General features: G+C 31.0%; 1 protein-coding gene across 6 annotated transcripts in view; it reads left to right on the forward strand.

Annotated features, from left to right (window-relative positions):
- The window catches only part of SPoCk (secretory pathway calcium atpase), a 253,313-nt gene that overhangs the window by 211,607 nt on the left and 24,870 nt on the right, over positions 1-16,836 (forward strand). For all 6 annotated transcript variants that reach the window (XR_015043598.1, XM_085825761.1, XM_085825757.1 and 3 more), the window contains 5 exons: positions 4,299-4,465; positions 4,547-4,615; positions 4,749-4,865; positions 14,373-14,520; positions 15,885-15,980. Coding sequence is in view for 5 of the 6 variants with exons in the window: in XM_085825761.1 (XP_085681887.1) it covers positions 4,299-4,465; positions 4,547-4,615; positions 4,749-4,865; positions 14,373-14,520; positions 15,885-15,980 (597 nt within the window). In the remaining variant the exon portion in view is untranslated. The remainder of the gene's footprint in view (positions 1-4,298; positions 4,466-4,546; positions 4,616-4,748; positions 4,866-14,372; positions 14,521-15,884; positions 15,981-16,836) is intronic.

Raw genomic sequence — 16,836 nt, forward strand, 5'->3', positions numbered from 1 at the left:
ACGCTGCATTTGTAGTTCGAAAAAAATTGCACAAAACAGTATTATGACCAACACGCAGCGGAATATGCTGCTGTGTTATGTGAAGGAAAATTCCGTTTTTTAAGGGGAAACTTAACTCAGGAATTTAGAGCTAAGAAATAAAGAGTGATATGGGATACCACGAAAGCAATGGTAAATAGATAAAAGTAAATGAATTAAGCTTACTTCAAATCCTTTTAGAAATAAACAAGTTTAATCATTTAAATTTATAATATGATTAATTTGCATTACAATCTAATAGCAAACTAAGTTTTTTTTTCTTTCTTTTTTTTTTTTTTTTTCCATGCTTACATTAAAACTGTTTTCCCGCAATTTGTTTTACAGTTACTATTGGAAAAATATTTCTTTACATAATAAATTAGAAAGAAAATATTTCTTCCCTTTTTTTTATTTTCCTTTACTATGAAAATTATTTCTTTCAGGAAAAGAAATAAAATTCATTCGCTATTACAGTATGGCCGATTGCTGCTGCATTCAACTATCACACACGCATCAAAATGCTTTATTTTAAATAATTTATTCTATAATTAACATGAAAGAAAATATTTTTTCAATATAAAATATATAACCAAAATTAAACTAATCTATCCTGTATGTGTGATTAATTCGTTTTGCAATTTTTGTCACACAATTACTAACACCTTTTTTTTTAATATTACATTGCTGTTACTTGAATTTTTTATATATATAAGAACTGCTCAGTTTAAATATTCTTCCTTCTCAAAAGATTTTATTCTGTGAAAATAATTAAAATATAGTAATATTTTCACAGTGTAAGTACTAAAGTAAAAATAATCAGTGTAGGTCTCTTGCATTTGAAGTCCTTGTCAAACCAGCGTTTCGACACATTTTAAATAGAAAACTAATAATAATCAATATCTCTTTTACAATATAAAAATAAGAATGCTATGAACAGTATTTTTTTTTTTTTTTTTTTTTTTTTTGTTGTTGTTGTTAAATTTGCAAAGAAACAATGATTTTTTTAATACTATAATAGGTTACAAAAGTACTATTCCATGAATAAACCCTCAGTCTTATAGCATTGTTACTTTATAGCATAATACAATAATAATGCAGTATAATTCTACTAACAAGCCCACCAGCCGCCGAGCGGTAGAGTCGCTGAACGCAGGTAGTTTGGTCCGAGGTTTGAATCCCGGGAACGAGCTAGCCGGCGTTTTTGTGGCTTTCCACATGTGTAACTTGTATACGAGCCAGTTTCCCTTAGAAAGTCCTCACTTAGAAACCAGTTTTAAAATGTAATAAAATTACACGCAAAAAAATAATAATAATAAATAAATAAATAAATCTGAAAGCCTTCAGATTTTATATTACTTCCAAAGGGCCATTATTTAATGTTTTGCGTGTTATCTTTATTTATTAAATATCATGTTTTCCGCACTTAAACCATAAAATTAAATTCAACAGCAATATCATATAATTTAAAAAAAGCATATCTTTAGAATTTCCGATACATAATATCCCGCGCTAGAGATGAAAATGTTTTTTTCTGTACAATGTTGCCATTGCTCGCTTTGAAATCGTTGGGTTTCTTAATCAAAAACTCTTAAATGCTTTACAAAATATGAATTAAATAAATCAAATTCTCAGTTCCAAATTTGAGCCTCCAGATGCCTATATTAGGATGGAGGATTACGTTATTCAGAATTTCATGGCTCTAGGTAGCGTTGTTTTATCACTGTGCGAGAAACATTCATACATTCTGCAGATTCCTCATTATTTAATTTCTTTAAATATAATAGAGTGCGATAATACTTGGTGGCAACGATTTGAAAAGTGAAACGCCACAAAATGGCAAAACGAAATTAATAGCTCCTCTGAGCTAAAACTTATTTTTGAAAGTATCACATTAGTAGTAGTACAGCTACTGAAAAAGATATTATAAAGCTATTTTATAGTTTTATATATATATATTTTTTATTTTATTTTTATTTTACAGTAGTGTGAATTTCGCGTAATAATGAACGACATTCCTTTTTGTGTTCACAGTATTATTGGTAAGGTATTCAACTGTTAGATTTTAAAGTAAACGTAATTCTTGCTGTACATAAATCGAGTAGAAGCTTATCGGATGTCTATATTTTTGTTAAATAAAGAAAGTTCATGTGCTTGATAAACTTATTATCTTCTACATTTTTAAAGCATACAATTACAATTTATATCTATAATTTCTGGAATAGTATAACTTTTCTTTCAGTAGAAATTGCGTTCTTGTTTTCTGAATGTGGCTCCAAATACTCTCTCAGTTCATCGCAAATTAAAATAACTATAAATTTTGGCAATCTGAAATACGCAATGAAAACATCTTTTGGCAGAGCAAAAGCATCAATATATTTTCTATAAATTCGCCACCGATTCAGAGATCTACGACCGTATTCTTCGTTTAAATATGAAAAAATGAGCAGCGAAAACACATACAAAGCCATTTTCTACTTAATGCGTCAACTGCACAACCCTGATTGACGACGCGGCAACACTTTTTCATGCGCTTTCGACAACTTCCGTACTCAGAGAATATAGGATGTCAGACAGACCTGTTTTTTACTAGCAGCGACATCTGGCGGCCCACAACTTGCTGTCGACTCTCGTAGCGTAGAATAACCGTGCAGAGTAGCAGCAGGAAGAACAAAACTGCAATGTACACTGTGCTGGTGACATCATACTCTGACTAACTCTCTCTTTTCACCCATTTAAATATTCTTTTTTACTCTATGGCAAGAAAATAGGAGGGGAAATTGAGAGTTCAGAAATATAACAAAAATTAGAATACATGGTTATTCAAACTAGGGAAAACCCTACAATTCTAAATTCTTCACGTAAGTTATATTTTTACCTCAGTATTTAATTTAAAACTCAGTTAAGATAAAATATTTATTATTTACTGGTTAATAATAAAAGGAATATACATTTATGATATCTATAAATCAAAGCATATATGGCTTAATATGCTATTGCCGTGTAGTGTCTAGAATCTATCTGGCCTTCTTTACGTTCAGGTGGAGCACTACGGTCGATATATGGCAGTACATTTCTTTAGAAGAATTTTGAGAACTGTAATTTGTGTCTTTTTGAATATGTTTACATTCTGCATCTTCTAATTCTTGCATCTATCTTATTTAGATTGTTTTCACTTAAGTTACTAACGTACCCATATGGTTAGAATTACTTGAGCAAGGTTTATAGAAAGTAAAACTATTGTCGTTTTGCTTACAGTTACATCCAAAGAAAATAATACTAGTATAAGGACGGAAGAACATAATGGAGAGAGAAATAGATAAACAGAAAACAAGGGAAATAAAGAAATCTAATGCAAAAATGCATCAAAATATATTATGAAAAAAAAAGTTATGTCGACCAGCAAAATTTCTTTTGAAGTAACTTTTAGGCTCTTAGTGAATAATAATACACTATTTACAAAAGTCCTTGCAATAAAGCTTTTTCCCTCAGATTTAATCCTTATGTTAATATTACAGTTGTGTTTCATACATATGCACCTGGATTAATAATATTTTTGTCAACTAATAAAAAATGCTAAAACTAGAATTTTGGATTTGTAAATGTTCATCATGCCGTTTTTCTTTACAATGTTTTCTGTTTTGGATGACAGAAAAATCTACAAGTGCTATTATTTCCTGTCAGCATAAATCTTCTTGTATGATTTTTTTTTTTTTTTTTTAGAGGTGTATTAAAATATATTCAAATTAAATCCCAATATCTGAAAGGTTGTTGACAAATATTCTTTACACTTGCTAATCATATAAATTCAAAATAAATTTTAAAAGATTATAGAATAGATATCCAAATGCAGGGATTTTTCTTTAAAAAAAGTATAAAAAAGTTACCTAGATTCATAAACCTCATTTACTGTAAGATAAGAGCACTGATGGATGCTAAATGATTTCAGTAATAAAGCTAATTTGCTCCTTTAATAAAAATACAAATCTGATGCATGTTTGTTAAAAGTTCATTTGCATATACATGCAAGAATAAAATTGCCATTAAATTTTCTGATAATCAAAATTTTGTTCATTTACTTGCAAAAATGAATTTGGAATACAGATATCTTCTGATTAAGTACTCACAAATCATTAGAATACTAATGTATTAAAAGAGTTGTTATAAATTTAAAATTTCAGCTGTATTATATGTCTATGCAAATTGCCTATTTGGATAATAAAAAATTCTCCATTTATTTGAATTTTATTGATGGCATTAACTTTTTGTAAATGATTTTTTAGGCTTTGCAAAGAAATGGTGAAATTGTTGGCATGACTGGTGATGGTGTCAATGATGGCGTTGCTCTGAAAAAAGCTGATATTGGTATTGCAATGGGAAAAGCTGGTACTGATGTTTGCAAAGAAGCAGCTGATATGATTTTAGTCGATGATGACTTTTTTACAATAATGTAAGCATTTTGTAGTTTCCTCCCTGTATTTGATGTTGGAAACTATAATAAATTCCTTGACTAACATTTTTCTTTTATCAGGGCAGCTATAGAAGAGGGGAAAGGGATATTTTATAATATCAGAAATTTTGTGCGTTTTCAACTTAGCACGTGAGTTCCTTTCAGTATTTCAGTTCATAGTATTTTGTATAATTTTATTAATTGCAATATTGAATTTATAGGGGTCTGAGCTCAAAGGGTGTTTTATCTTTTGACAAACTGAATGTGATATTTTTGTTTTTAGGAGCATTGCAGCCTTGTCGTTAGTTGCCCTTTCTACATTTATGCATATTCCTAATCCTTTGAATGCCATGCAAATATTGTGGATTAATATAATAATGGATGGCCCTCCAGCTCAAAGGTTTGTTCTTTTAATATTTCTGTATGAAAGGGGAAATAAAATTTTAATCTTCAGTAAGTTCACAGAACAGTAAAAGTTCAACTACCTGGAAAGCTGATAAACTGCTGGATGCATGAAAATGACTGATGGTTGAGAGTATAAAAAGTGCAGCTCACAGTACCAAAACCAAATGAATGGAAGCAGAAATTTTGAATTTGTGGTCTAAAATTATAAAAACTGGCATATCATTTTTTATATAGCTAGATATCAAAAGCTTAAATTTAAGATTACCTAAAATTCTGGGCAGGAGGATGCATTTCACACACAAAAGCCAACATATTCCCTAGGTCTTTAGAATAAGTGAGTGCTCTAAGACCTCTCTTAAGTTTTGAGAAAAGTGAGTGCTACTTTTTGTCAATATATGCCACTAACCATTACACTGGATTTCTTCGGAATTACAGGTTGCTACCTTTGGCATGATTCTCTCCAAGGCTAAAGACACTGGTGTTAGAAACACTTGGTAGCAGGCGCCTGGGTGAAAACTGCATCCTGTATGGAACTCGTATGAAAATCGTATAACTTTTCCAGCATAATTTGAATTAAAAGTTCATGAGCGAGAATAAATCTCATTCAGTTGTGTTGAAGAGGCTTGGCATATACGTTAATACTGCATCTAACTATGTCTGGTGGTGTAAAATGCAATTTAGCGGCTGTTTCCTTAACCAGCAATTATAGGCATAATTTTGCTGCATACTAGCATCTGGATGGCGAGAGCTTGAATGAGTGGAGATGCATTGTCACTAGAGGTATATGGGTGGTGGATTCAAGGTTAAAATGATGCTTTTTTTTAAGAGAAAGCAACACCATATTAGGATTTATTGAACATGATGTCTTAAGTTATGAACACAATCTGGACTATTGGAGAGTAAAAAAAAAAAAAAAAAAAAAAAAAAAAAAAAAAAAAAAAAAAAAAGATGAAGTTATAGGCTTTTTCAAAGATGCCTTTAGGCTTATTTCAAAGCAGAAAGAAAATACATTCGATGATCATCCTAAAGAAAATATTATCATTCTCTTGTGCAGCGTTAAACTCTGTAGTGATGTTATATTAGCAGTATTTTTATTCTTGTCTTATATAGGAATATTTATTTATTCAGCGTCAGGTATTATGAAATTTTTAATATGTAAAGAAAAAGGTGATCAGTAAAATCAAAATGTAGCATATCATTATGTATCAAACTTCTTATGTGATAACTTAAGATGATCATCTTTGAAAACGACCAGTCTTTCTGAAAAAAAATTGCTAAAACATTGGTATTGAGCATTGGTATTGATATTCTCTTAAATAATTGTCTTCATAGAAAATCAAATCTTTTGGAAATGTGGAATACTGCCATAGAAAGGGTTATATTCTGTTCTGTAAATTTCTTGGGGTGAGCCCTAAGTTTGTCCATCTGAGCAGTTTTCGTCACTTCTGTTGATGTAAGCAAATAACTTTAAAGAGTGTAAAAACCACATAGAGGAAAATAAATTAAAAATCTACCTTTATTTCTGAAGAAAAATTTAAATTCCATGAACTTTAAATTTTATTATTATCATTTGTTTGAGAAACCACCTAATAGAGGTCTTCTTGATTACTCCATTTGCTGCAGTAATTATATTATTTGGAACTTTGTTCTGAAGAACTGCATTTTAGAATGAATTGCAAAATGTTAACAGAATTGCTCTTCCACATTCCAGTTTTGTTTTCTTAAGCAATAATAATGGAAATAAAACTTTGAAACACTTCTCTCTTACAGAGGAATTCTTCCTTATTAATATTTCGGTGGTCCTCAATGAGCTCGGCTCTTATTCCAGTTATGCACTACACTGGGTGCAAATGAGCAGAGCTCACATTGCAATTTTATGAGTGACAGATATTGCACATATTTGAGAAGAAAGAATTGTTTAATGTCGCCAATATCATAATTTAATTGATATTTGTAATTTTCAAGTTTTGAATGAATAAAAATGGTATAAGAGTGTGTAACTGTTGAAATCCTGTGAGGATTTCTTTGGATATTGATCTACAGAAGAATCTACTTTTCTTCTTAAATTAATTCTATATGGCAATTCAGAATCTTATTGCTCTTCGTCTACATGAACAATTCACAGAACTAACATATATCAAATAATGTTTCACATGAAAATGCCGCCTCCAGCTATGCCAGTTCAATTATGCAGACATACTTGTGGACAAAGTACAAGCAGCATGTGCTTGGCGAAATTCTCTCTCTTCAGTATGGATCCTCTTCAATATGGCATCTATGTGCTTCATCATCAGAATTTTTGTGTTTCTATGTCTCAGTGTTCCTACATCAGTGCTTATAATTTTTGTCTCTTCATTGAATATAAAGTTTTAGAAGTACTGATTTAGGAACACCAAGACGTAGAAATGTAGAAATTCTGATCATAGAGCACATAGTCATATTTGAAGAAGATCCATACTGAAGAGGAAGAATTTTGATTGTGTAGTATGCTAATATGTTGAGATAAATATCTAAGAAACTTGGCATTCGAGGGAAATTAAATTCCATTTCTATTTAAATTGACATTTGTGGTCACAGTTCACTTGGCACTGTAATTGTGCCTATCTCGAGAAAATTTAGGTTGATTCTGTTGCATTAGGAAGAGAGCACAGCAAAATAACATTTAAGCAGAAACAAAGGTGAAAGCAAAGTTTGACTAATATCATATAAGTATCTAATATGGAAGATCGCCAAAAGGAAGGTTTTGGTTTAGATTTGAAAAATTTCAGTTCTCAAAATCTTGAGGTCAACTTTTGCATAAGCTATGTCATCAACTTTACGCCAGCTCTGTAGCACAGATCAGCGTAGAAATGGTGCAGCCAGAAAAAGAAAAGTTATCATTACTTTTAGATTAGAGGAGAAATACCCAGATTAAAAATGAGAAATTAAAAGCTTTTTGCTAAATTGAATTAAAGCTGATTTAAATATTTTTTATCTTATATGCACATGTGGTACTGCCAATTGCAACGAGAAAGAGAGGTGCATAACTAGATGTTACAATAGTCCCATAGACAAAATTTAAATAATATTTGTCTAATCATGTTTAGTTACATGAGATATGTACATATGTATGTAATGGGTACAAGCCAGTTTCCCTTAGAAAGTCCTCCACAAAGACATCCCTCCACTTATGTCGATAGCCTTCTTGTGCTTTGCCATAATTAGCTAAACAAACCAAATTGATCAGGATTACCAAATAAACATATAATAATAATAATAATAAAGAAATCTGCATGCTTGTGTATAAGGTATCAAATTATACTATAAGCTTAAATCAAGATCTTTATCTCTTTTAACTGTTCTGTTAACCCTGGCAAAGCTTGGCTGGGTGGAAATATCTGACAGGTTCTTTGGAAGTGTATGTGAAAATCTTTGGTGTGAAACATTGGTCGAATTTTGTGATCTATCCCTCAAGATTTTCATTAATTTTCAATTATGCCATCCTCCCGCGATGAAAAAACATAACCTTTTACTATGTGGTGCATAAAATAATATCGAAATATTCAGCAAGAAACGTCAATATATAATGACAGTTATTAAAGAGCAAAATTTACTTTAATGAATGTGTTATAGAAAATGACTAATTATCCCTAATATTTGAAGATTATTTAAAATGAGTGTAATTTATGCTTAATTTCAGTGTATTCAATGAAGTGCTGACCTAATATATAATGAGATTATTCAGCAAATATTAGTTTGATTTGAAGACATTCTTTTTCTGTGATTAAGTTCTATAAATTACTTCAAAGTAAATATCATTTCAGCATTCAAGGTTTTACGTTTTACGTTGAATGGTTCAAAACTGGGTTTTCCCACCTTTGAGGCAATTTTAATGATATTCCTAATGCTCTCTGAAAAATATCGAATTGTCTTTTCACATTCTAACTGGCAAATTTATTAATAGTAGTAGTCAAATAATTTATTATTTGAATTAGATTTAATGGAGAACTAAACACTGTATTTAAGAAATTTTTCGTTGAATACACTAGCTGATTAGCTGAAGGATCTTGGAAGCAATGTTTTGCACTGATTTCCAGAATCTACAGATGGCTATTAAAAGCATTGAATGTTTTGTCTTAAATTACTTGGGGGAGGGGATATATATATTAGTAAAACCTTTTTAATTCTGCAGACTATTGAAAACAGATGATGTGAAAAAAAATTTGCTGTGTTTCATACTTGGCAAAAGATGCAATGAGGTAAACGAAACCTTTAGGTTTGCAAAGTATTTGAATATAATCATTGTATGTGCACTTTTTTTTTGCTGTGAGAATAACATGTTGATGAATGAATTGCATCATGTTGAATCTGTAATTTTACTTTGTTTCCTGAGGTAAAAAATAACCACTTTGAATGCAGAAAAATCAAATGTTCCCCAAAATGAAAATTGACTATCCACCCAAATGGAGTCGGAGTGGCCCCTGTTTTTTAACATTAATGTGTGCCTCTCTTTCTTTTCCTTTTCTTTTTTTAATTCAGCAGAATTTTGAAGATATATTCTGTATAGCAGCAGACTTTTTCAGTACTTCATTGCATTTTTTTATGTAATAAGGTACCGCTAAATTTGCTCATGTTGTAGAATAGGCAAATTTGTCAGGAAACCAGATTAAACATATGAAAGTAAAACATCTTATCCAATTATTAAACTCCATCAACAATGAAGGTTTTTGTAGATTCCACCAAATTTGTTTTAAAATAAAAATTTTTTAAGATAATCATTTTAAAATAACTTTTTTAATTGATTCAAGCATTAAACTTAACTATCTCTAAAAGCTGACTTAACTCTAAAGTATTATTGAGCTAAATTACTAAATTAGTTTATATTTAACTTGCTATCCTTATTAGATTTTATCTTAATTGTAATTCATTAATTATCCTAAATTCAATTCATTAAATATACTGCTCATAATATTAATACTGCTTTTCTATCTTAATTTTACCCCTTACAAACTGGACTTCCTGCTTCTCGCCCTTTCCTTTCTTGTACTTAGGTCAAACACCCTTCTCTCTCCCCATCCCCATGACCACTGATCAAGGCTCTTAGCAACTTTTGCTTGGTTTATGCATACCTTACTTTTCCCGAAATCGGCTTTGTTCGCGCTTCAGCTCCTTTCAACCCTTCTATTACAATTCATTTTGGTGAGTGCAGGTAATTAACTCCACTTACCACCTCGATTTTCTGCACTCGTTACTCTGCAGAGGTTCCTTTGGTGCCTTCCATTAGAGGTAAACTGCAGATGGTCTTTTATTCTTGTTCCTTGGGGACTTCTTATCCAGCTCCTGTGTTAATGCTTACTCATAATTAATTCATTTTCCTTAATTATGATGTAGAGATAATTGCAATTAATTTGCAAATGTACTCCATAACCAAAATAATTTGGTCCAAACTTGCACCGGTGATTCTGGCAGAAGTTTAAAGGAACCGATTGTTCTTTATTTAGTTAGATAATCAACAGATACAAATTATGGATATGACATCATTAAATCATTTATTATAATTTTTCCATTCCATCACCATTGTTAATCTGTTTTTAGTTTCATAATGTGCCCATTAAACGCGTGCTTCTTGATATCAGAATCCCATAATGCAGATTTCAAATTTTATTTATTTATTTATTTATTTTTTTCAAAATGCAGGGGGAAAACAAATAAATAAAATAATTTATATCCTTCTTTACAAAAGCTAAACCGGGTTAACGAGAATTAATTGGGTTTACCAAGACAAAGTTGATTTTTTCTGATGCTCCTTGCATTGTTTATCCAATACTGGTGCTAACTTGCACTGTTTGGTGATAGTGTCGTATACATGATTTTTGATGGCTTAAGTCTCTCATTGCTTAATTTTTCAATGGGAGAAATTTCTAAAATTCTAACATACTCTGGTTGTTATTTTACTGTAATCTGAACTTCATTTTTTTAAATACCGTGTGCTTTCAAGCTGAAAGTTTTTAGCAATATTTTTTTTTTTTTTTCTACAGTTTGTATTGTCATTTTTCTGTATTTCACTTCAACAACGTTGTGATCATCTTCAGTTCCATCCATAGCACCATTTAGCAAAAGTGATAACTTTTAGTTTAATTCTAGCAGAATGTGCGATCCTTTACTGTCTAAGCATATTTCACTTGTATAGTAGATGTAAAGAACTGTATTTTACTCATAAATGTTAGTTCAACTGGGGGGGGAGAGTCATGCTGTTGCTTCAGAATGGTTGCCATAAATGAGAACTGAAGTAAAAATATTTCCACTAATAGCAAAATGCCAAAAATTGGGAGTATTAAGAAGAAAAAAATTAATTGGTAACAAAAGTATCTTTATGTTTGATTATTCTCTTCCCCCCCCCCCCGTGGTTTTAGGTGAAACTACTATTTTTTTTATTTTTGTTGTGCATACATACATAATAAATAATAAAGAAAAGAAATAAATACATAGTGATATTGGTGATGGCGTAGAACATAGATCCATATTGAAGAGGAAGAATTCTGATTGTGTAGAATGCTAAAATATTGAATCCGTAATGACTAGGAAACTGAGCAACCAAGTAAGATTTAATATTCATTTTTTATTTCAATTGACATTTGTGGCCACAATTGACTTGGCACTCTATTCATGTGTAGTCAAGAACATTTACAAAGTTCCCTACCTTCTCGATTTAGGTGGGAAAATCCTGATTTTCGACCGGTCTCCCGCCAACCCAATTTACAATGTATTTCTCTTAAAATGTCTCACGATTTATATGTAGTGTGGCTTAATACTTCGTTATTTGCAGAAAAGTGGGAATGGGAATTTGGGGTGTCTGAAAGCACCTGGTTTTTCTCTATACTGCATAGAAAACCAAATTATTTTGATCAGTGAGAAATTATGCAGGGCTTCTACTCTGTGAGTGAGAGCACGTATTCGAAAACGTTCCATTTCTGCAATGAGCATCGAGTGCCACTGCATGTGATCTGGCACATATTACCCAATGAGCACAAACAAGATCAAGGTTGTTATTTCGTTCATCATGTAGCTAACCTGTGCGAATGTACATGCTTTTGAGAAATAGTTTAAGAAATTACAATATTCCATATTAGTTATGTCTGCAAACAAGGTAAAATACTCATGTACTTTTCAAAAATCATACACAGATCACTTTCCTTCTAATATTTCCTCAAGGAAATATAATGCATTTAAGATGCGTACCATTTGTCATTGCGATTTTTCGGTTTCGCACGGTGGAAGGGCCGATGTTCTCAAACATGTTCGTACACAAAATCACAGGGACAACATGAGTTCTGTTGAAAAAACAGAAAGTTAATTTTTTTCTATGGAAACAAAGGACCAAAAAATTATTAATGCAGAATGTTTTGTTTGCATTTAAGAATTAGTAACTGAACTTTCAGATATTAATTAGTAACGATTTGAAGGTATTTCATTATTAAAAAATAAATTTTTGTCATTGAAAATAAATCTCCTGATTTCTAAAAAAATTCTCCGATTTGAGCATCATAGGTTGGCAAATGTGCATTTACATTTTTTGGTACTGTTGCAGTAGGAAGCATAGTGCATACAGAAAAAGCATCTGAGTAGCAGAGGTAGAAGCTAAAGGTTAGAAAGGTTTCAGTTCTCAAAATTTTGAGTTTAAGTTCCAAATTACCTATGTCATCAACACTATGCAAGCCATGTGATATAGATTAAACTAGAAATGGCACAGTCCAGTAAAGTTATTACAGCTTTTAGAATACAGAGAGGAAATACCCAAATTAAAAATGAGGAATTAAGATGCTTGTTACTAAATTAAACTACAAAGCTGATTTACATATTTTTTTAATCTTACATTTATGCAAGTTAGGTTTATTGGGGTATTTTAAATTTGGCTTATACTACATATTTTGAATTTTGGCTGAAGTTCAGCAAAATGCTACCTTTTTACCTTATTTTAAAAAATATAGTTTAATTTGAATAAGCAAATATATTTACTGTTAAGCAAAAAAATCAACCTTATTTCAGCTTTAATTTCATTTGAGGACAGCCAGACATGCTTCCTATTCTGTCTGTGTCTGATCGTCCTGAAAATTGATGGTTTGATTTAAAATCTGCCAAACTAAGGTTGCTTTTTTGCCTTGTTGTAAAATTTACATTGACTTGCTTCTCTTCCTATTTGAAGAAAATATGTATTTGGGAAATGAATGATGCAGTTCTGTAAGCTGTATTTACACAAAGATAAATTAGTATTGACTAGAAATTGGTGTATAAGGCATAAATCATTTGAGGCTTCTTGAAATTCTCTTATATATCAATATTATTTTATATGAGGTTTTTGTTTACAATTTTAGTACAATAGAACTCCAACTATCCGAATCAATTGGGGCCAGACCCCATTCGGATAATCAAAAATTCGGATAATTGGATTTTTTCCGAAGAAAGAGTCTGCATACACTGTATTAATTACTGTATGTATTGTATGTAGAAAATTAGAGAAAAAACTATTTTTAAAGAAAAAGAGGTTTCAATTAATTAAAATTAAAAGGCAACACTTTTACGTACATGTTTATGTAGCATACTGTAAAGTAGTTACAAGTGCTGAAAGTCATTGCTTGCTGAACATCTTGGCCAAAATAAGCTGTTTGATGGACACTGTGCTTGCACTTAAAATTTTCTTAGCCAGCCGTTAACTTGCTTTAAAGGATGAACAGTTAAGATTCTGAGCTAAGACCTTAGCTTTTTCACAAAGAATCAGACCCGAAATTGGGTTTCCCATAGAACATTGCTGCAGAAACCACTTGAAAACAACATCTTCTTCTTCTTTTAATGTCTGAAATCATTGATTGTCCAACACTACATTTCAGTCTTAATTTTTTTCTTAAATTCTGAAAGCAATCCGGATAATCAGCGATTTTGATAGTTGGAGTTCAGATAATTGGAGTTGTACTGCATTAAGATATATGAACCTGCAAAATAGTTTATTATTACATGGAAGAATGAACTTCCTATCTCCAAAAGCAGCATTTTGGAATTGCTTTGGCACCTTAATGCATAGGTGATTGAATTATTTACTGTATTTCTTTTATTGTAATCATGGGGTTTAAAATAAAGCTTGGTTTTTATAAAGCTCTACAAATGCTTGAACAGAGATTTGATTCAAGTGATTAATTAAAATGCTCTGTTTACACAAGTCTATTGATTTACTAGCACTTATCTCTAAATTTTTACATATATTTTTTATAGCTTTAAACAGACAAGAAACAAAATTTCATTTTGTATTGTGGCAAAGGACTCCTGCCATCTGATAAGAAATTAAAGCAAATTATTATTTAAGATAATATTCTACAAACAAAAAAGGAAATGTGTGAAGGAATAATTGGTTAAGCCTCAGTGCAATCAACAAGTTTCTTATCAATTAAATTTGGCTTTTATGCATTCTGATTTTTTTTTTTTTTTAATCTTCATGCTGTAAGTTAATGAACTTTATCCGTTCGTTTTATAGCTTGGGAGTAGAACCAGTTGACCATGATGTTCTAAAACAACCTCCTAGGAATGTCAAAGAGCCAATGATTACTCGAGATCTTATCATAAATGTTATAATGTCAGCTCTTATAATCATTACTGGCACTATGTGGATCTTCAGAAGAGAGGTAAATATTGCTAAATTTACAATTTGTTTAATATATCTTCTGTTTTATCTAAATTTGGAAAAAAAAATTGAGCTGTGAAAATAAAATATACGAGTATGAACAGTAAAATTTTCGATTTTTCTTTGCAAATAAAATTTTATTCTGGAAGTGTTGTTAACCTTATATATTTTGTGATAATTCATAGATCTTTAACAGTTAATAATAATAATAAAAGGCATAAAAGCAAAACATAAATTATAAATACAGATGCTTTTAAAATGAGATATCATGAACAGAGAGGAGTGCTGAGCAATTTTGAGGATACTTATCAGTTATCATGGTTCACATTTTCTTAGTATAACTTTTTTCGCATCAAAGAATGAAACATCTAAAATAAGCACTTAAGATGAAAATAAATTGCAAGTTAAATGTATTTTAATTTATTCCAATTAGTTGTATTAATAAAAGAACCTAACTAAGGACTTAAACTGTTAAGAACAGTGTTTATAGTTTTAAATCATTCAGTTGTTATGCAATTACAGATTGATTAAATTTAAAAATTGAATTAAATATTCTATTTTTTATCAAATGGCAATATTTTGAGCATTGCCTATATGCAAAGTTATATGGAATATAATTTAAGATGTTTTGTGCTGTAGCAACACCTAGCAAAGTGAATAGATAATATATGAATGCTATTGTCATTCACTAATGTAACAATCCAAAAATTGTGGAGCCCCAAAGACATATGTAACAACAGAATGCTATTGTTGCCATCCTAACTTGCCAATATGTGAGCATGTTTAAAAATGTATTCTAGTACAATTTATGTTGTATGAAAAAAGTGGCTTTGCATCTCGGATATTGCCAACTGTTATTGACTCTGTAGAGACATTAGGATTTTTGGAAGCAGGCAAGATGAAAAATTAGCAAACGTCTTCGCCGGGAATCGAACCATGAACCTCTGAAATTCCGGCCCAGCATGCAGAACCACTACACCATGAAGGCATGCTATAAAAGTGGGAGAAATACCTTATATATTCCCCTTTTTGAAGAGCAACTGGGATTTTTAGGGTGCCCAATCACCAAATCCTGGGTATGGAGAAACCTCATCCAACACCCTTTTAGTTCGTGCTCCACTGTAGAGACATTAAGATTTTTGGAAGCAGGCAAGATGGAAAATTAGCAAACGCCTTCGCCGGGAATCGAACCACGGACCTCTGGAATACCGGCCTGGCGTGCAGAACCACTACACCACGAAGGCATGCTAGAAAAGCAGGAGAAATACCTTATAACTCTAATACATAGTATACATTGTAAGTGAATGGAAATATAAACATCTCATATTTATCACTTATTTTTAACTTTTTTTATTTCCATTTTAGATGAGTGATATGATGGTCACGCGGAGAGATACTACAATGACATTCACTTGTTTTGTTTTCTTTGACATGTTTAATGCACTGAGTTGTAGATCACAGGTAGTATTTTTTAAAATTGTATATTAGTTAGTTGTGTTGCTTACGTGTTTAGAAGCTATTTGAAATATTTTAATTTGTCATAAAACTATAGCTGCCTAATTATCCATAGCTTAGTTGTTAATGTTTTTAAGTCTTATCCGAATTCATTTCTTGTAGGGCAGACTTATTGTGTACAGTTTTTTTAGTTTTTCATGTGTAATGTAACCAAATTATTTTCTCATAAAATCTTTCATCCTTCTTGTGTTTGTATTTTTAATCTTTTACGTATCTTAATAGGAAATATTTTATTGCTACTATTTAACTTCTCAGCAAAAAACAGTTTCCCCCCTTTAAAAAGTGTGGAAAATGTTAAGATTTCATACTGTTGGGTCAGTCCATAAATTCATGCGCATTTTTTGGTAAATTTTTAAGTAATATAAAAAACACAATGTAACATTTTAGTCAGTTATATATTTTCTTCTATTATCTACAATGGCTCGCCATCTTACAGGCAGCTTTTTTATGCCATTGCTGTAGAAAGACTGTGGTTTTGATGCAGAAAAACTTGTAAGTTCATTGTGTACATCCTATTTGGAATTTAATTTTTTCCCCCTGTAAAAATTTTGTAAGGCACGAAATATGTGAAAATCACTTGGGGCAACATCTGGGGAGTAAGCAGGATGTGGCAAAAGCTCCCAATTCAATTCACTAATTTTTTTGCAGCTTTGTTCGAGCAGTATGCGGTCTAGTGTTATCATAATGAAACAACACTTTCTTGATATTCACCAATCGTGGGCATTTTTTTGATCAATTCTGAGTTTAGATGGCAAAGTTGTTCACTATAAACTTCTGAATTAATCGTTTGATTTGGTTCTAG

This window comes from Stegodyphus dumicola, chromosome 10, assembly GCF_044657685.1.
Source record: "Stegodyphus dumicola isolate Sdum_Otavi_A_Nest chromosome 10, ASM4465768v1".
Lineage (NCBI taxonomy): Eukaryota > Metazoa > Arthropoda > Arachnida > Araneae > Eresidae > Stegodyphus > Stegodyphus dumicola.